Source organism: Paroedura picta, chromosome 9 (genome assembly GCF_049243985.1).
Source record: "Paroedura picta isolate Pp20150507F chromosome 9, Ppicta_v3.0, whole genome shotgun sequence".
Classification (NCBI taxonomy): Eukaryota; Metazoa; Chordata; class Lepidosauria; order Squamata; family Gekkonidae; genus Paroedura; species Paroedura picta.
This window is the reverse complement of record NC_135377.1, coordinates 41,140,442-41,162,117: the sequence shown is the minus strand read 5'-3', so window position 1 is coordinate 41,162,117 and position 21,676 is coordinate 41,140,442. Positions and strand designations below refer to the sequence as shown.

Sequence of the window (21,676 nt, the reverse complement as noted above, 5' to 3'; positions counted from 1 at the left end):
GGGACTATCTCGTTGCAGAGAAACAAGCTCAGGGTTCCCATTGATTTGTCATTGTCATGAGTTAAAATTTCCATGAAAATAAAATGTTCCTTATGTTCATTGTTGTGGCGTGTCTGTATCTTATTTTGAAGGGATGTTTAAACATTACCATAGTGATCAGAGAGCGTTAGGGCAGTGGTTGAGAGTAGAGGAGTAAACTACCCCCCCCCACCGGGCCTCAGTAAAAGGCGTTGAGTGGTCCCCGGCGTTGAGTGGTCCCCGGTGATAAAAAGGTTGGGGACCACTGCTTTATAGGGCTGCTAAGAAGCAGATTGGAGGTAGAAAATTCCAGGGACCCAAGTCAGCTGACTTGTTCTGATTATGCTGGTCAGGCCTTTCTGCAAGCTTTACTAGTAAGCTCAGGGAAATGCGTCTCAGATCCTGCTAAATTCAACAGCCCAGCCAGCACTGGAACAAGACCAGCCAGGACAATTTACAGTCATTGCCAGGATGCAGCCTCCTAATAAAGTTATCACCAGCAGTCCATGGATTACTTCTTTCTTTAGCTTCACCCAGCTCCATATATATATTCTGGCTATCGCGTATACACACACACACTAACAACTGCCTCTGCCTTAATTTCTTTAACTTTTTTCTACCTCCTTTCTTTTGCTTTCTTCCTTCACAATCTCCCATTGCTCTGTTTGATTGTTCATTTATTTATTATATTTATATACCACCCTCCCCCAAAGGCTCAGGGCAGTTTACAGGAAACAGGAAAATGATAAAGATAACATATGGTAACAACAGGTGATAACAGCAATAACATTATAACAACAATAACCTTCGGATGATAACAACAATAACATTAGGGAATGATGGAACTGCAAAAGAGCCTCAGCTCAACTCTTACTGGGACCCAGTGGGTTGGACAGTTTAGCAGTCGTAGTAAGGGGGGGCTTGGGGGCCAATTGGAAGCGATGGTTTAGGTCAACCTCAACCAAATGCCTGGTGGAGGAGCTCCCTTTTGCAGGCCCTGTGGAACTGTTTCGGTTCTGTCAGGGCCCTGATCTCCTCTGGGAGCTCGTTCCACCTGGTGGGGGCCAGAATGGAGAAAGCTCTGTCCCTGGTTGAGGTCAAGTAGGCTTCCTTGGGGCCAGGGACCACCAGGAGGTTGGCGGTAGTAGAGCGCAAGGCTATACTCACTTCTAATTCCCCCTCTTATTTTTCTGTCTCAACTCCTTCTCAACCATTCTGGTGAGCATTCTTAAGAACCTATTTAATAGTAGTATAGAATCAAATCTTTACTAATATTATAAACAGAAGGGGTGAGTTAAAAGTTCTTCATAATCAATCAAAGTTGCAAAAGAATGATTTTCCTCCTCCATCCTTTACATGCATGGTAATAGAATGTTAATCTGCCTTAGTAATTACAAATGAGGAACAGAAGTTAGAACTTAGTTTAGCTTCCATTGCAAATAGCATGAGGGGTGAGTTAACCTGGGCCCATTCTGCACACACAGTATAATGCCCTTTCAATGTGCTTTTGCAGCTGGATTTTCCTGTGCAGAACAGGATAATCTACTTCAAAAGTGCATTGAAAGCGCATTATCTAGCGTGTGCAGAATGGGTCCTGGACTAGGATATTTTGATTCCTTAGGGTTTGGGCCCTGGAATTCACATAATCATCATGAAGCTGGCTGCCAATTTTGAGATTCTTGGTTTTATTTGCTGATGTGTTATGCCTGCCACAAGTGAACAGACAGATGGACATGTTGATTCTATTATTTTTACTGATGATGCATGTTAACAGCCAACCAAGCAGTTTGTTTTGTTATGATATCTGGTTTGGATCAGGGTAATATTGGCAGGGGGCAGACATAATCTTTGTCCAGGGGCCCATGGAGCTCTCAGCAGCCCTGGCCCTTTATGGGATTTAATACTGCAATTTCTAACAAGCATTCGGTGGAAGTTAATGGAACATCTTCCTAAATAAATGTGTTTAGAACTGGTCTGCAAATCTTTCTACTTCTTTTTACTAGAAAAAAGGTTTGCAAAATACTTGTTTTCAAATAATTTCAGATATCACATAATTTCAAATCAAATAACTTCAGAGATTACTTAGGCACATTTTGTATGATATGCTGTTCTCTTCCACCTGAGATTATTGAATGTATGTGTTATATCTGTAATATACTGGAAATGTAAACATTTCAGTTGCGTATCTAAAACAAATTTAACTCACTTTCATATATATGCAGTTGCAATGGTGACAAGAATGTTAGAATAGTTTGAGGCTATTTTACAGGACACACATAAAGTTATCATTTCCACACAATTACTTTGGAACCAGAGTTCAAGTTTTTAGATATTTACAATTTCTCCAGTGGGAGTTTAAAGTCTGTAACTAGGGCAAATCCCAAAGCATCTGTGTGCTATAGTTTTAAGTAGTGCATTAGGAACAAAAGTGTTATTTGAGGCAAATGAGGAAGACAGTTATCAAATGATGCTAAAGGCCTGATACAGCCCCCATTAAAGTAAATGGGAGTCTGCAGCAGGATGTTAATCAGTCTTTAAGAGCAGGTGTGTTAATTCCATGTTTCTTCATTATGGAGTACCAAGCAGATGTCTACACAACTTTGCTGTTTACCTCTCAGCAAGAGAAACTACCAAGCAACAGATCTCTTTTAAAAAGAGCAATGTTCAAAGTACCCTTAATCAACATCTTTCCATAAAACATTTCATGTAGTTCTAATTTACCTATACCATTATTGCTCCCTGGAAACCAGTAATGATGTCTGGAAATCACTGTATTAATTTCTTTCTATCACTTTACTTGCATAATTTAATTTCCCCTCAAATCCACAATTCCGAATACCATTAATTTATCTTTTAAAATAGCCTCTTTATTTTATTTATTGTTAAATACTCAGGGAAAATTATTTTTAAAATGTTTATTTCACTGTTTTTCCTAAATAAAACCAAAGTATGTTTCAATAATAAATGTTATGTATTATTAAAATTTGAATAATAATTATACACTCACACACATAAAAGCTAACACGGGGTATGAATTATATGATTGTCAAACTGCAAGAGTCAACAGTAAATCTTTCATGACTGTTATCAATTCTGAAAGCTTCAAGAAAGTTTTAACATAACACATAATACTCTCAATATAGCCCTCAAACATTTTTATATGTAAGGACAGACACATACTGATCTTTCTTTTAGCTGTATAAGCAGAAAACATAAATACTGTGTTTCCAAATATATTATGAAATTAAGGAAAGGGCAGAAAGCTTCATTTATAGTCCCTCTTGTCACAGAAGACTCAGGGAAAAATTAGAATATTAACATATCTGGACATACTGTTAATCAAAAAATATGAAAAATACATTGCCCTGCTATAGCTAAACAGTTGCCAAATGGTTGTAGATAAATACGTTTGTGTCTTTCACTTATAAGATGATGGCTTCTAGCAGCAGAAATATCAGCATCCCTGACACCTGTAAACATTCAGTGGTCAGAACACCACTACATATCCTTCAAATGATATGGTGCAGTGAAGCTGGAAGGAATCTGCACTCAACCAAAATCTCAGCAATCCACCACAACATGACACCCCCCCCACACAATACAGGTGGTGACCAGAATTCTAGTTAAAGAATGTTTTGGGAACCAAAATATTTTGTGCATCTTAGGGACAATTGCCAGCCATATTAATGCTAAGCCATCACCAAACTTACTTCCAATTACTTTTACTGCATTATATTCCAATGTTTACCACTGAGGAACACGAAGTTGTGATGCATGCTATCTCATCAAAGTACTTCTCTAGTTACTTCAGGTATCATCTGCTAAAGTTAAATCCATATATTCCATATATAATGTTTGTGAAGTCTTCTACATAGAGGAATGCCACACCATACTATTGAAAACACTATGAATCTTAGAACAGCCTCATTTTCAATTACAATGCGAAAAGGCAAAATAAAACTTCTGACATGTATAAAGACCTTCAATTACCATGTTTGCCTAATAGTAATACATTCTTCAGAAGAAGTGGAATGTAATGGATGGATGCTACTGAATACTTCCAATGGCAGTTTAAAATTCACTCCTTAAACTAGTTATTAAAAACAAGAATGAGGTACTTTCCTCTCTTGACATTAATTTAACATTGTCTGCCTTCAACAGTCTTACACTTACACAGTAACAGAAAAATGTGATGTCATAGACATAAACACTATGACCTCACAACATCCCTGTATAAACCATTGTATTATCTCAATATGTGCAGCACTAATAAACTAATTTGAAAGATAGATGAAAATTTAGCTTCCATACATATAAAACCTAAACTGGTTCACATCATTTAATGAACTCTGTAAAATAATAATCGATAGCATCTCTGAAATTATGCTTCTTCCTGTTAAATATAAAATTTAAATAACATTAGAGAATAAGGGGGGCAGAATTATATGTAATAAAGCATTGTGATAGTCCCTCAGCAGAAAGACAAGAATCTGGCAAGTTACCATTTCCCTGAAGAAAGGGCCCAAGGAGCTTCTAATGGAATTGAAAACTAATGTTACTAAACCATGGCCCTATGCCCATCCAATTTTCCTTCCATATCGTATTTTAAGAGGCATCTAATAAACTGTCCAACACATTCCATCTTCCCTTGTCATTAACCTTGCTTGCAGTACTCAGCACCTCTAAAACAAGTTCTGTGAATGGGCAGTATAGTAGTGTTATTGAATAACATGAGATTCTAAGAACACCAGAAGCTGTTGAGGTTTCCTCCTCCTTAGTTTTGTAGGAGCCAACTGGACTTTCCCCCGTCATCTCTTTCAATTCATTTCCCCATCAACAGTACTTGTATAGTTAAAGTTAATCTTTAAAATAGAAATTTTGCTTTTGTTTGAAATACCTAGCAGCAGTATTCTCTTGGTTTAAAGAAGGGGCCAAGAATGGTAAGAGTTCTTACATTTTGGCAGTCTGATCAGAAGAAGCTAGCAGTATAAACTGTCCTTACTGTTTGGGATTTCACTGCTTTGATGTCATAATTCCATTAAATTAACATCAAGGAGACAGGGATGCAACAACAAAAGTAACCCATCCAAACTTTCTATAATGGTTATTGATACAATACAAAGAACTACCCAAACCATGATAACCTCTTGAAATTAACAATGTCTCTATGTGGAGTTTGGAGACCCCAGTGTATCTCCTTGTGACTGCAGCCTGGCTAATTTCTCCACCAGAGCAACTGTAATTTTTCGGGTTCTCCCTCTGTTCTTAAGTGCTTATGAGAGGGTGTGTCCAGCCCTCCCCTTAACTCAGTTCGCAGGTCCCTGGCAGGCACTCCCCCAGTTTTGTTGCTAGATCGGGGCTCTTTAGCAACTTTTGAACCTCACATTGTCGTGTATGTAAGCAACAAATCCACTGCAAAGTACAGGTTTCTGGATGACTCCCCCCCCCCGCCCCCTTCTCTCACCTGCTGGCCAGGCTCTGCCTGCAGTGCTGCCTGAAGGGCATCAGGTGGTAGTTCATGGCGTCCAGCAGCAGCTTCTGGCAGACCGGGTCGGTACGCATGAAATCCACCGACTGGACCCTCTCGACGAGCTCCGGAGCCGGGATGAGAGCGAAGCGGAGGCGCTTCATGAGGTCCGGGGCGTACTGCATGCGGGTCTCGCGGTCGTGCTCCAGCCACAGCACGGACATCTGGAAGAGCGCCAGCTCCGACTCCACCGGCGGTGGTAGCGAGTCGAGGAGGGCGCGCATCTCCTCGAAGTTGAGCAGCAGCACGTCCTCCACCAGGTACTTGTTGGCCAGTTTCTTGGTCTCCTCAAGGCCGTGCAAGGCGGCGATCTTGCACACTTGCTTGTAGTTCTGCACCGAGATCTGGTCGTTGAGGAACTGCACGCAGAGCTTGGTGACCTGCGGGATGTGTAGGATCTTGCTGACCGACAGCACCTCCTCCACTGTGTCCAGGGACAGGGTCACGTTGGCTGTGTACAGGTACTCGAGCACCAGGCGCAGCCCGATGGACGAGCAGCCCTGAAGCACCAAGTTGTTGATGGCCCTGGGGCTGGCCAGCAGCTTGTCCTCCGGGGAGGAGGAGGGCGTGCCGGGCTCCTCCTGCTGCTGCGGCGGCTGCTGCTGCTGCTGCTCTTTGGGGGGCAGGCCGTCCGGAGCGCCGGGGCCGACGCCGAGGGTGTGGTGGTGGTGGTGGTGCCCGCTGCCGCCGCCGCCGCCCCCCCCGCCGGCGGTGCTGGAGAAGAGCGATCGGAAGTACTGCGAGCACGAGGCCAGCACGGCCTTGTGGCAATGGAACTGCTGGCCTTGGGCCGTCAGGGTCACGTCGCAGAAGAGCTGCTTCCTCCACAACAGGTTGAGGCCGTGAAGCAGGTTGTCGCTATGGCTGGGGTCGAAGGTAGACGTCCTGTCCCCGGACCGTGACATGGCGAGCAGCCTCAGTGCACCTGACTGGAAACCCTCCTGCGACCTGGGCAAAGAGGGCAAGGCAGGGAAATGGGAGTGGGGGGCACACAGTCACAAACACGCAGCTTCACAGGCCTGGAGCGTTCATCCTTGGCGCCCGCGCCGAAAGGCGCCCTAGCGAGCCACCCCCTTCCCCACCACAGCAGCCGCCTGCGGGCTGCTGGAAACCCTCGGCGCCCCCAGCCAGGGGGCTGCGCCCTTCATCTCTGGCGAGGCGGCTTCTTTCCAACGGCCAGTCCGGGGTGGGGGGTGGGGGCAATTACTTTCTTGCCAGCCGAGGAACCGAGGCGCGCGCCACTTGCGGGGGGGGGGGGGGACTTGTTTTCTTTAGCTTTGCCACGGTGCTGCTCCCATGCGTCGGGAGGGAGGGCAGGGAGAAAGAGCCGGGGCTTGCTGCCCCCCCTCTCCCCCAACTCCCGGAGAAGCGCCTGAGTCACCCCAAAGCCAAGTCGCCCGTGCCAAAGTGCGGGGCTAGGCCACTACTTGAGCCGAAGCGGCTGAGCTCAGATGCCCCTCCCCTTCCCCAAACTGCGCCTTTCCCGCCTTTGCAAGGAACTCTTGTCTGCAGAGCCGCGAGACGCTTCGTCTTGAGGCGGTACGTGGAAAGGGGGGGGGGTCTCGTGGAGAGTCAGGACGTGGGGGGGGGGGAGGCCGTGTGCACCCAACTCCGGCAGTCCGCGGTTGCGCCTGCTGCATTGCCCTGGGCAAGAGGCGCCGAGACAGGCCGAGCCGCCTGGTCTGGTGTTTTTGCTGCACGGCGGCTTCTCCTCTGGGCGGAAGGCGGCGCCGCTTTAACTCCAACAACTCTGGGAAGTTCGGGGTGGGGGGAGCAGGAGGGCAGCAAACGAGGAGACCAGAGGCGGCCGGGAAGGTGCCCTGCGCCGCCAGGAGAACGGAGCCGGAGCTTCCCTTGGCCAAAGTCCGCGGGACTCTGGAGGGCAGCGGGAGGCGGCGGCGAATCGATCAGCCGAGCCTTAACCCGAAGGTGCTAGCACGGAGGGAAAAGGGACCTGCGCTGGCCGGAGCCCGCCTCGGGGAAAGCGGAGCCCGCCACAGCAGCAACAGCAGGCAACGCCGCCGCCACTGCTTCTCCTCTGCGGGATCCCAGGGAAGGCTGCTACTTCCATTGTAGCCCTCCCCCCCCCCCGCACACACCCCGCCTTTTCAACAGCGTTTGCACCCCCTGGTTTTCTCCAGTGTTGGCGGGGGTTCCCTTTCCCCAGCCACTTCCCTCCCCGCCCAGCAGCACGGGTTTAAGAAACCACCTAGAGCCTCTCCCTTTAAGTGGACCCGGTCATTCCTCCCCCCCCCCCACCTCTATACACACCTCCCATTCTCCCTCCCCTTCTTTCTTCCTCCTGTGACCATTTATTGCAATTGGAGTTTATTCTCCAAAGACCTGTGTGTAACACAAGTGCCCCCACATACTTCTAGCACACCGAAATCAAACACACACACACACACCCCATCTAAACGACAATAAGCAAGCCACAAGAAAATACACTCAGATGGAAGGCCAGAAACTTACCTGCTCCACAACCAGCTGCCAAAGTAAAGGTTCACTTAAGCTCCCCCCCAAAAAATCAATTGTCCTTCCTTTTTAAAGGTTTGATCGCTCCTTCCAAAAAAAAAAAAAAAGACCTTCTGGTTCCCAACTCCAAGCAGTCACTCTTTACAATTTATTTTGTCGTACATCATTTGATCACCATGAATTAGCAACAGCAAGAAAATGTACGAGAGGGAGAAGGGGAGAGAGAGAAAGAGAGAGAGAGAGCGCAGAGCTTTCTGCAAGAGAAGAAGAAGAAAAAATGTACGTGTGACAAATTATGCTACCAAGAAACAACACATCATTATCCTTGGGCCTGGGGCTCAGTGAGTCGTAACGAGAGTAATAGGAAATCCACGGTTGGGGAGAGAAACGGTCGTGCATGGCCGGTGGAGAGAGACCATACAGGGGGATGGATGCTGGAGAGACTCGCAAAATTATGGCTCAAGGCTATTGTAAAAATTGTCGAGCGTAAATGACTGCGATTTCAAACATCTTTGGAAGAAAGAAGGGGAGAAAGCGACCCCCCCTCCCCTCCTCTGCCTCTCTCTCTCCTCTCTCTCGTCTCTCTCTCTATAAAGAACCGTCAAGTTTTAGTGCGCATTGCTAATTAGTCAATTTCTCTCTGCCTTCACAGGCTGGCGACTTTGCTGCTGAGCTGAAACTGCTAATTTCTGTGACCAGCTTTTTTTCTTAGCTGTGATCTGGATGAATGAGTAGCTGTCTCACAGAGATGACAAAAATAAACTCTAGCCCCCCCGCAAATTTCCACTACATCTTTCTCTTGCATAGATTTATGATCTTGAGGTGCCCAGTGCAATATGCAAACTTTTTTGTGTGTATGGAATGCTGCTGGATTCCACACAATATTTGTGTATATGTGTGTTGTGCGTCTTCCCTCACCCACCTCTCATTCTGTGATGGAAATGTCTGATCTCAGTACAAGAGTGATTGTCACACATACATCCCAACTGTCTGTGTTATTAGTTTGACAGGGTACATCCTCCGTTCATGCATATGTGAAGGGAAAAGATGGAAGGAGCAGAGGTAAAGTGAGGCTAGTGCATAGTATTAGTAGTATAACAGTTCCTTTTACTGTGGTTCATTTGCCCTATCTACGATTTATGCTCTTGTTTGAAAGCATATTTTCACTGTCGTTTTGTCTGGCTAGACAACCGTCTCTGTACTTCACTGTCAGCTGCTCAACAGATAAGGGTTCAGAAGTCACTTTTTATTGTCAGATTAGCATATTGTCAGATTTGTCTTTCAGTTTGGAGACTGCAGTGCAAGAAGCCTGAATCAAAAAGGAAGAAAACAGCTTATCTTTAACAAATATAACCTGACAACTTTTTTTGCTTGATCCAGTAACTTGCATTGCTCATTTGGGGGGCCAGTTTTTGTTACTGCATGGCGAAACTGAGTCACATTTATTTGAGGACTTTTTGGTGTGTTCCTTTTACTATCAAACAATGGAATAGAGGACAAGTTCTCCACACTTTAGCCCATGATATATTGCACCCTCACATTTATAGCTCTGTTCTTCTGTTGTCAAAACTCCAATTGCCCAAAAAGAAAGGCATGACCTTGAATGAGAGGAGACTCTGAGAGCAGCGCATTATGAAGTTGTAGCTGGTGTGAAATCCTAAAGATTTCAAAGTAATAAGCCTGTTGTAATTAAAATGCATGCCAGGGGGTTTATCTTGAACGCTAGCCTTTTTCTCTTCTTCCTTGTTTGCAAAGGACTGCAGAAGCATGTGCTGATGGAAGGGAAACGAAATGGAAGTTGGTGTTGTACAGGAATGGGAAAGACCCATCTTGTAAGGGAACTGATTCTATAAATTATTTATGCCAGGTGATTCAAATTACTCTGCATTTCTTGCAACCTTCTTTACCATTTGTCTGAGTGCCTTTCCATTATATGTTGTTCCATGCCTTGACCCTTTACATTAACATTAGAAGAGATGAGTATGTATTTTTTTCCAGATGGGGAGAGGAAGATTCATGGCATCTGGTCCTTGAAAACCACACATTAACTTCACCATGATCCTTTAGAGATCCTTGTTGAAGACTGCAAGAGCTAGACTCAGAAGAATGATGAACATAATCCTATATATTGTGTTACTTTCATTGTTGCTTTCCAAATTTGGTTGTGTGCTGAAGGTAATTTGATAGTTCTAAACATCACAGAACTTTTCCAAAAGAGTCGTACCCTTCAAAAATTAAGTGGATTTAGAAGAGTGTAGTTCTGTTTAGGATTGTGGTATAAGAGTGTGGAAAGTTCCTTTGAAGATACTATAAGAAAAGTGTATATTGTGAAATGATTAGTATATACAAGCATTTTAACAGCAAGAGCTGTGGACTATTACAGTACCATGGCTTCTGGGATTTTTCTGTCATCCTAGTAATTTTGACTGTATTACTGTATTACTTTCTTTTATGACAGTAAATAATCCTGGAGGATTCATCAAATTGTTTCACAGAAAACTATGCCAATCTAAGTTGAACAAGACACCCTTGAAAGTTTTTATCAAGCTCAACTATTTTCATTGTATTCACAGTGCTAAGAAATGGTACCTTTATGCATGCTGGTAGGCAGTAGTTGTGTTGTTTGCTATTCATGCAGTTTTCGAAGTCTGGTGGTTGTATGCATATGGTATTTATACCTGAATAATATTCACTGTCATTGCAAGAGACAAGATATGTTAAGTCTATATACCTGATTTTGGTCATGTGGCTCCTCTCTGGGCAGTTTTCATTAAAGTCCACAGAGTTTTATTAATATATTTACAGCAAGAGAAAAAACAGGAGTTGCTGCTCTCTTCCAGTTCAAAAAACATAGGGTTAGATCCAAAGATGACTGCCAATGTTCAAAATTACTTGCTTACAAGCCCTACATATGAGCTATTGGCCTGATTGCTTACAACTTGAGGTCTATCATTCTCTGTTAAAGGTTTCATGAGATGCTATGCCTTAGACAAAGTTTGGGAGGAAGCTTGTGAGCTGATTTTTCTCCTTGCTATTCTAGTGATATTATTTATAAAGTATGTAATCCATGTGTGTGACCCTGTGTTCTGAAATGCACACAATATCTCAAACTTGTCACTCTGGTTTATACAAAATATAACATTTAGCATTTTTTGCCATAAACAATGGAGGTGATAGATTAATTTACTGCAGAAATTAGCTGTGTATTTGATACATTCAGCTGATCACTATCGGCAGTTTTCATCCATGCTATTATATTGTAGATGTGAGAAGTATAACTAGTAGGATTGAGAACAAGGAACACCATGTACCCTTATTCTTGTAGTAAATGTATACCATACAAATGCTTAAAAAGACAAAATGTTCACAACCAATCTAAGGGCTAATACAAATTTGACACATTTCCCCCCTCTGGCTTGCTGTGAATCCTAGCTTTTTCCTGACCTGCCCTCCTCTAAGACAAGACAAATTAATCAAAGATCAGTTGTTAAATGGGTTCACTATAAAGGCCAGGGGTGATTTTCTGCTGTTTTTCTACATGTGGTTCCTATTTTCCCTCCACCTTCCCTTACCCACTTTCACTATTCTATTTTATTACATTTGTATCTGTGAGGAAGGTGAATGATCTGGAAGGGGATATAGAAGTGGCACATTGACATTGAGCTGGAGGATGGAATCTTGTGTTTTGGGTTATTTGACCACTATTGGCCACCTGTCATTGCTGTGGAACATAATACCCCCCCATCTACCTGCATGGTAGACAGAAGCCAATAACAGTGTTCTGTCCTCAATTTATGAAGTTCTCCATCATTCTTTGTCCTACATTTTCGAACAAAACTTTGAAACAAAACTGTGTTGAGGGCTTACCAAGAGTGTGCCAAATTGGGAACATAATTAAGTGGGATTTGTCGGTACACAACAATATTATTAGTCATATTACTTCAAAGACATCTTAGTGTGATAGAAGTTAGTTTGTGATGGATGTAAATACATGTTAGCTGACTCAAGATTGTGGAACACTAAAGAACAGCTAAAATCTAGTAGCTGTATGTGATGGGGTCACAACTAATAACAATGACATCCTAAATTGCTTTCTGAATCCTACCCTGCAGCCAAGGAACTTACAACATTTCCATGTGTTTTCCGTCTTTCCTTCCAAGGCTTGAAATATGAACACTTGGAATTTGGAGGAAAATTGAGGGCAGGGAACTTGTGAAATATTTTCTGTTTCAAATTGATGTGTGAAATACCACTTAAAGCAATATTTTAAAGTATCTACAAGTCAGCTGATGCTACTGTGGATCTCTTAGCTCTAAGGTTCAAAGATAATATACAGTGATATTAGACTAGCTAATTCATCAGCATTCTTAAGATTTGATGCTGGAATGCTGTAGTCAATGTTGAGGCATTTGGTCTTCTGATCTTTAGTTTACCAAGTATGTTCCTGTAATGTGGATGGGTAACTGCTTTCTACAAAGCAGTTTCTGACCCATTAGACTTGAATCTTATCCATAGTAAAGCATATCTGATTAATGTTTGAAAATACACCTGTGATCAAGGATGAAACATGTGAAAGGGTTGTAAACCTTCAACATCAGCATTATACAAATGTTCATAAAGCTCAAAGAGACTTTAAAATAAACTGAATTTTTCAGACCTGATTGTGATTGAAATTCAAAGCTTTTTAATGTGTTAGCATTTTCAAGGGTGCACTTTAATAGTATGGTTTGTATAGTTAAATGGGAGCAGAATAACTTTTTATATTTTTACTGTGACATTTGCAGGCTAAAGTTTACTTGTTTATTAGGAAGCCTCACCACATTCATTGGTGTTTACTCCCAGTTAAGTGCACTAAATTGCATCGGTGCTGTATAGGATGATATAGTATTACATGTCAGTGTTAAGAAGCATATTCTAAAAATTACTACTCAGTTTCATTGTAGATATATGTCATTTGTGCTCCCCCCATGAGATTTCTTCAAAATAATGTTGAGATATAAATTGAGTATTTATTGTATTAATAAATACAGTAAATATTAAAAGAGGATTTTAGGAATATGTCCAGTAGATTGTATTTTAAAGGAATTCTCTTGCATTAGACAGTCCAGTGCTGTATCAGTCAGCTTTGAAATTCCCTCCAGTTTCAAAAGAAGTTTACCAAACAAGATGAAGTGCTGTTTTTGAAGAATCATAAGCCCAAGGTTTCCTTAGGTGTGTAGAACTAGTTATGTGGTTCTTTGGATCTAGTCCCCTCTTTCTAAGCCCAGATAATGAAAGCTTACTGTTTACTTCAATGATGACAGCTTCTATTTTCAACTTTTATCCCTGTTTCGGGTACAGCAGCTTGCAGCTCCATCTGACTGGGTATATCGGTAGATATTTGTAAATATAAATAAAAATATAATTTCTACCTTCTTCAACATACCCAAAAAGTAGAGTTTTATCTGATGTTTCTGACAACATTAATAAAGTTAACATTTAATGAGCACATGATTTATATGTATTTCAATTTTTGATCCCTCTTCCCTCAATCCCGTGACTTCAAAATTTGGGAGATTAATATTTCTAGTTGTCTAACTACTCATCTGGATTCATATGGCCTTGCTCAGAAGTATAAGTACATCAGGCATATGTAATAACTATAGATAGCTATGTTGTGTGTTACTGAAGCTTCTTTCCTTAGCTGGCATGTTCACACTAAATAAAAGCATAATAATTAGTATTGAACTTATTTACATTGCTAATACCTCACCTTATGTTCAAGGCAACCTGTAACAATTTTAAATACAAATAAAACAGTTTAAAACCCAGATCAATAAATTAATATAGGCATCCAAAAAGCTTTTCTACCCAGATTTTTTAAAAATTACAGTACACTTTTAAAAAGTCTTACCTAAAGGACACATTTACAGGCACTCCTGAAATTGGGCACTAAGATTGCTTTCCAGGCTCTGGCAATGTATTCCTGATGTACCGCTGAGGGAACCCATAGCATTTTACCAAGAAAATGTGTATTGGCAATGGAGGGTTTGTGAGGACTGGGCTGGGGTGAGGGCTCAAAAGGGGATGTGCTAAAAGGTTATGAAGATTTTGAAGATTGGACATTTGTGAAATAAAGACCTAATGGAGAATATTTTTACTGTGACTGGTCAAGACATACTCAAGGAGAAGATTCTATATCAGCTTCTTACAGCCAGCATCTGAAATAATTGCATCAGTTTTATACAACATGATGAATTGTGAGGGCAGAGGGGCAACTTGACAATTTCCCTAGAGTGACACAACATGTTTACATGCTGGTTCATTACTGGACAGGCTTTTCACGTGACAAATATCAGAGCTACAGGTGATTGTCCTACAAGGGGGAAGGAGGGGGAAGGAACTAATACCTCTTGGGGGGGGGGGTTCATTTGGCTTGGCCACTTTGGCTACTACTGCAATAAATGCTTGTTCTGTATTTCCTCTGTTGCTGCTGCATTTGCTGCTGAAGCACTCTCAAAAATTGCTTCCAAAGTAGATACTTTCCAATGCTCTTCTCTCCATTGTTTCAGAGTTGACAAGCCAAACTTTCCTCTGCAGGTTGGATCCTCTGATGGATTGTTTTAGTTCTGTCAGTGCTTTTGTCATTGTGGATGTGGTGATGTGCTGCCCCCTTTTTTCTTTATGCACATGCTATATTAACAAACCAAGATAGCACAAGGTGCTGCATCTAGGGCGGAAGCACTGCAATTTTTCTAGACCTGAGGTTGTATTTTTAAACAACCCCAGCCCACCCCTAAAAACAAACAAAAAAACTAAGCAAACCTATTCAAGCTTACTGGGAGCCCTTTACATGTGGGGATGCTCCACCCCACACACACACACTCACATGCATGTGTATACACAGATCACCTTGTGTCACTTTGCAAGTCCCTAATTTCCAACTGTGGAGAAATGGTTGAAATTCAGTGTTTGAATAGCTAGGATCCTATCTTATTCAACCCCTTTTTCCAATCCAGGGAATCAAGACCTACATTGTAAACTGCTCTGAGTCATAGGGGAGGGCTGTATATAAATGAAAATAAATGTTGAAAAATAAGTGTGGAGGTAAGACACTAGTAACTCACTAATCCCCCTTTGTCTGAGAGCTGTCTGTTAGCAGTCAGCACATTAAAGGGAAAAAAGGAACTATAATAGTTAAGCACATCATTTTACCATGAGAAGACCTCTCCTTCCCACAAACTGTCATTTTGTGGTTGTCTGCTAAAGCAGGATATGGATGCCACAAAGTGGGTTTTTCTTTAAAATTTGGCCACTGCCATAGAAAACTAGCATCTGAGGGGAAGAGGGTGGTTGGGAAGTGGGGCATGGAAATGGTTGGATATGGGCATGACCTTTGAAAATGCAGAAAATTGCAGACTATAGGAGACACATCAGGCATATTCCTTTAAGAAACATTGGGGCAAAGGTGTCCTTGGGGGGGAATTGTTTGGAAATTGAAAGAGCAATGACCGGTAGTACTGGTTGGGGAGAAATTTATTTATTTATATTTATATACTGCCCTTCCCAAAGGCTCAGGGCAGTTTACAGGAAACAGGAAAAAGATACAGATAACAAAATGATGTGGTTAAGAAGCCAAGGTGAAGTGAAAGCTATTTGGAAACAATTTTTGTGAACTGAGTCTAAAGAGGAAAGACAGTAGTAAAAACTACAATTGCTTTTTGAAGGTAACCTGATAGATCATGTGGAATGTGGTAAAAGGGATGTCCCCAATTCATTGCTAGTCAGATAATCCCAAAGCAAGGGACATGTCTACAAAATGATCCAGGTAGCAGTGAACAAGAATTAGGAAGATATGAGCATGTGGCCAAGAAAACTGATCTAAGGCTGCAATCCAATTAATATTTCTGTCAGAGTGATTCCTCTTAATCTCACAGAGATCTGGTAATGGGGACGGGATGGGGAAAACAATGGCATTTATTCCTGTCTCTTCTGCATTTCATTCCACAATTTTTTGGGAGATACAAATATACTTAGAATTGTATATGTTTTTGTGGGTTAATCTTGAATATTTGAGGATGTAGTACTGAAGCACAGTAGCACTTCTTTGGGTGGGGTGCTGCCAGGGCTCAAGGTGGACTGACAACCATGTAGAGTGTCAAGATGAGCTGGGCCTCCCTCTTCTATCTTCTGCAGTTGGATGTCTTCCATGTGACTATTCCTTACGGACTGCACCGCACAGATTGAGAAGATGACAGAGTTCTATGCTTTTCCTAATAGATTAATCCAGGGGTAGTCAAACTGCGGCCCTCCAGATGTCCATGGACTACAATTCCCAGGAGCCCCTGCCAGCGAATGCTTCTGGGAATTGTAGTCCATGGACATCTGGAGGGCCACAGTTTGACTACCCCTGGATTAATCATTACGTGATAGTGGTATTCCCCAGATAAACATTTGCAAATATCAGTTGGCATGTGAAGTTTTGTTAGCCAGGCTTCCATACTTGCATTGTGAGTTCTTTGCAACCTTCTTCACTGTAGAACGTGTTCTAAACAGAAAGAATGGGTATAAGATGTTTTAAAGTAATGGTGAAAGTAGATGTTGACGAGGGAAACACTGGACTCTCAAACCCATTTATCCTTCACATGCAGTCAGAAGGTCATTCACTTGGAAGAACAGGTGGGAAAGGGAAATGCTTAACACTTCTCTTGCCCATTGATAATCTCCTGTAAGTATCCCCCACTGCTGTTTTAAATTGATTTTTTCTCTCTCGGTAGAGGTTTAAAATAGAAAAATTATATGTGGGTATCTGCAGGAGGAAATCAGTGGATAAGGAAAGATTAACCTTTCCTTTGCCTTTCAGCCCACCCTACTGGTGTAATCAATGAAACCCTATTTGTATAATCAATGAAATTGGGAGCAATCAATTAAATGGCTAAGTTTGCAGATGACATTAAATTATTCATGGGAGTTAGAACCAGGGAAGACTGTGAGGCACTCCAGAGGGATCTGTCGAGGCTGGGCGAGTGGGCATCAACGTGGCAAATGAGGTTCAACATGGTCACATGCAAAGTAATGCACATTGGTGTTAAAAAACCTAACTATAAATATACATTGATGGGGTTCAAACTGATGGTAACAGACCAGAAGAGAGATCTTGGAGTCATGGTAGATAAACTCAACAAAAAAAGCCCCCAAAACTGATCTAAAGGGGTCATTGCCACTGAGGGGGAAGAACACCAACAGGGAGCTGGTTGGTGGGAGAGAACTCCTAGTTCTGGCATCCTCTGGACAGCACATACACTGGTATGGCAATGGGACATGTGGCTGAGCCAGGCATCTGTTAAAAGGATGGCTGGACATTGCTCAGCCTTCCCCCCCCCCCTCAGGGTGCCCAAAGATGCGAAACCCATCCCCTCTCCCTGTTTACGAATTATTGGACTGCTTGTTAGATGTTGCATTGTATTACTCTTTAATTGTCACAGCCAGTGGAAGTGGAGCATGGGAAGGATCAATTTTGTGCTGGCCAAGCTTGTGCGCTGGCCTCCCCTAAATTTGGAGGCCCCCTTAAGAGACTGTGTGGATGCAGAGCCTGATTGAAGGCTAGCATTTCCAGGGGGCAAGAGAACCCAACAGAGGCTGATGCCTAGAGGGGTCACTCCATGTTGCCTCCCCCCTTTTTCAGTCTGCCATTATGTCTGGGATTTTGGGCTAGATAGCCAATGCAACCTGTTGAGGGACAGACTGCGGTGAGCTGCTTTGTGGCAAGATTCTCTTCCTATGCTTGACATGTTCAATGTTGTGGCTGTGGCCAAATATTTTATGCCAAATTATGGTTGTCAGCGTCCTGCAAGGCAAGTATGGACTCAGTCTGCAACTACAATAAAAAAGTCAAATGCTATGTTGGGGATCATTAGGAAAGGGGACTGAAAACAAACCAGCCAGTATCATAATGCCACTGTATGAATCTATGGTGGGGCCTTATTTGGAATATTCTGTACAGGTCTGGTCACCACACCTTTAAAAAAGGTATCATAACATTGGAAAAAATGCAGAAAAGGTCAACTAAAATGATTGAGGAGATGGAACACCTATCTTATGAAGAACAGTTAAAGAAGTTTTGGGACTTAAGCTTGGAGAAATGACAATTCAAGGGTGACATGATATAGGTCTGCAAAGTTATGTATGGGATAGAGAAGATAGAGAATGAGATACTTTTCTCCCTTTCTAATGATACAAGAACTCATGGGGCACTCAAAGAAGTTTATGAGCAGTAAGTTTAGAACAGATAAAAGGAAGTACTTCTTCTCCCACGTGTAATTAATACTGCAGCAAGAACTGGTGGCAGTTCCAAGTACAGAGTTTCAAGAAGGGGATTGGATAAACATCTGGAGCAGAAGTGAAAAAGCTGCTATTAGTTGCAGCATATAGATGGAACACTGTCTGTGGCAGTGATGTGGCAGTATTCTTGGTGCCTGTGGAGCAACAGCAGGAAGGCTTCTGGAATTCTGACTCTACCGGTAGACCTGATGGCACTGGGTTTTGGCCACTGACACAGATTGTTGGACTGGAGGAGCCACTGGCCTGATTCAACATGACTTTTCTTATGTTCTTAAGAGGTTTATCCACACAGCTACTAGATATGTAAGAGTGATCAACAAATCTGAAACCCATTAAATGAATTTCAGAGTAGTTCAAAGGTGGCTTGCTCTGTGTGCTCTGTTTGGACCACTCAATTTGTTACCCTCAGTAGGTATTACGGAAGGGGTATAATCTCTGCCTTGTCAATGATTTTCTATTGTTCTCATCACTGTGGACAATTACACCAGTAGAGAGGGAGTTACCTTGAAAACAATGGTGAAGTACTCCAATTTCTTGGGATTTGTTTTAAAAAACTAAATTACACACAGAAACCATAGGGGACAGAGTGCCTTAGGCAACTGATAATGGTTTATAGAAACTTTCAAGTTCCAGTCATCAGTTGAAATCAGATTTAGGTCAGGAGAGACTGAAAGTAATTATCGTCCAATGGCAGTGGTGAGCTAGCATGTGAAGAATTGGTCAGTCCAGTGTTGGTATTTCACATTAGAATGACAGTTCCAAAGCAAATCTAGCTGTAATTGGCACTAACTGATACCCATTTACTATTGTAGGGGGTACATATATAATTACTTTAAAAACTTATAAAACATCAAGAATGTCATGTATGACCTTCAGGCTTAAGATTTTGGTTATCACCTTTAAGGCCATACGTGGTCTGGGCCCAGTATACCTGAGGGATCGCCTCTCTGCCTACACCTCTCAAAGAGCCTTGTACTCTACTACCTGGTGGTCCCTGGCCCCAAGGAAGACCGCTTGACCTCAACCAGGGCCAGAGCTTTCTCCATTCTGGCCACCACCTGGTGTAACGAGCTCCCAGAGGAGATCAGGGCCCTGACAGAACTGAAACAGTTCCACAGGACCTGCAAAGGGGAGCTCCTCCACCAGGCATTTGGTTGAGGTCAACCCAAACCATCGCTTCCAAATGGCCCCCAAGCCCCTCCTCCTCCTATAATTGCTACCAATCTACCTAACTCACTGGGTCCCAGTAAGGCCCATTATGCACGGAGTGGAAGGTCCGCATTCAGGGTGGAATAGTGGTGGCTAAAATCACCAATTATGCATACTGCAGGCAGAAACCGGGTACAGAGTCAACGTATGCCACCGAAAAAGCCGCATTAGCGAGATGCGGAAGAAAGTGTAGCTTCCCGGGACCAGGGCGCAACCAGAAGCGGCTCCAGAGTAGCTGCATGCATAATCGGATTCTCTGGGTTTTACCGCTGTTGTGTTCCATCCCGTGCGTAAGCAGTTTGCTTCGCTTCTTCCTCCTACGCATTCTCCATTGCATCATTTCAGTGGCCATGCATAATAGGCCTAAGAGTTGAGCTGAGGCTCTTTTTACAGTTCCATCATTCTCTAATATTATTGTTATCATGTTAAGGTTATCGTTGTTATAATGTTATTGCTGTTATCATATGTTGTTAGTATATGTTATCTGTTATCTTTTTCCTGTTTCCTGTAAACCGCCCTGAGCCTCCGGGGAGGGCGGTGTATAAATATAAATAAATAAATAAATAAATAAATAAATAAATAAAATAGTAGAGGGAAGAGGTGAGTGCTTGGCCTTGTAGGTTTAAACCTGTGGCAAGGGTATAGACTGAAGGCCATCAGCTGAGAGGTGGCTAGATAACTGGATCAGCAGCTGTCCTAATGGGCGAAGTCACCCCCATTTAGCTAGAGGATCCTGGGGCAGAGGAGGTCAGGGCTATTCCCCTAATTCTCAGGCCAATGACATCAGATCAGGATTTAAGGGTTGTCATAAAGATAAGCTGAAAAGGATGTATGAGAGGTGAGATGTTGATAGTGCATAGAAGCATAGGGAACCAGGCAGTTGGGACAGAGTGTGGTGCAACATTTCTGCATGTGATCACTCACCAACAAAACATATGAATTCTGAGTCACTTGGTATTCTCATGTTCCTTGGGGAAGACTCATGGATGATTGGCCACTTCCCATCCTTCTGCATAACCCCCTCTTCCTCCTGCTCACTGGGCAAGGCCAGAGAAGCACCCAGCAGTGGATACAGTTTCCACTTTGGCCAATATTTTGTCACAAACCAGACAACTCAAAAGGACCCTAGAATGCAACCAGGTAGAATTACTAATTCAACACTGGACCTTAAACCTTTTTGTTGGAGTTGACATGTTTTGTTTCTGTTATCATTTTGGTGTTGACATGGAAAATATTTAGTACTCCTTTCCAAAATGTTAGTTGAAATAACATTAATAACTCATGGTATCTTAGTAGAACATTTCTTAATGCAATAATTATTGGTTTTAGCTAGTTCTATAATGCCATCCTAAGCAGAATTGTCATTTTAAGGCCACTGAAGTCAATGTGTTTTAATGAAGTCACTCTATTTAGGGTTGAACTGCAAATCTACTAAAAACAAAAAAGCCCACCCGTCAAGTATGGCAGTCTATCTGAAACTTTAAAAAGCGTCTAGTTTTAGTTGACAGCTGAAGCATGCAGGACAACAACAAGAAACAGGAGAACTGATAAACATCTAATTATTTACAGTACGTGGTTGGTGAGCTGTATTTGACTGTGTTTGGTTTGCAGGACTGATTCAAATATCTTGGACTATGAATACCTCATGACAATGTGCGCTAGCATGATGTAATGGTTAAGAGCTGCAGCCACTAACCTGGAGAACCAGCTTTGATTCCCTACTCCTCCATGTGCAGACAGCTAGGTAACTTTGGGCTAGTCACAGCTCTCAGAACTCTCTCACCCCACCTGCCTCACAGGAAGTCTGCTATGCAGAGAGGAAGGGAAAGTGATTGTGAGCCAGTCTGAGATTTCTTTGAGCGGTGAAAAGTTGGGAATAAATTAATCCTTATTTTTACATTCCACCCTTCCTGAATGCTTAGGGTGGATAACGACATGAAGTAACGATCAATAAAAATATTAAAACATATACATATTCAGTAAAACATTCTGTATTTCAATAGCCCCCCACTAGTTTAGGTTGGGGAGATCAGATCCTTGAAACTGATGACTCTGAGATTAGGAATGAATACTCCAACTCATCTCTTTGGGCATAGCTCTGCATTGAGTAGTTCCATACCAATCACT

The 21,676-nt window shown here is 42.6% G+C and overlaps 1 protein-coding gene and 1 long non-coding RNA gene across 4 annotated transcripts in view; one reads left to right on the top strand and one right to left on the bottom strand.

The window, feature by feature from the left end:
• The window catches only part of KLHL14 (kelch like family member 14), an 86,565-nt gene extending 78,419 nt beyond the window's left edge, over positions 1-8,146 (bottom strand). Inside the window, exons 1-2 of one of the 2 annotated variants that reach the window (XM_077352514.1) lie at positions 8,018-8,146; positions 5,483-6,493 (exon numbers count right to left, since the gene is read on the bottom strand). In XM_077352514.1, coding sequence (XP_077208629.1) covers positions 5,483-6,450 — 968 coding nt within the window. In that variant the 5' untranslated portion in view covers positions 6,451-6,493; positions 8,018-8,146. Of the gene's footprint in view, positions 1-5,482; positions 6,783-8,017 lie in introns of those variants that run through there. The other variant, XM_077352513.1, reaches the window with a different exon arrangement.
• Positions 6,804-12,681, top strand: LOC143844819 (uncharacterized). 2 transcript variants are annotated; one of them, XR_013234146.1, is made up of 3 exons: positions 6,804-7,084; positions 8,673-9,887; positions 10,019-12,681. It is a non-coding gene; the product is annotated as an uncharacterized LOC143844819 (long non-coding RNA). The 2 variants fall into 2 exon arrangements; XR_013234145.1 differs by lacking the exon at positions 6,804-7,084 and having other exon boundaries at positions 8,264-9,887.
• The last annotated feature ends 8,995 nt before the right edge of the window (positions 12,682-21,676 follow it).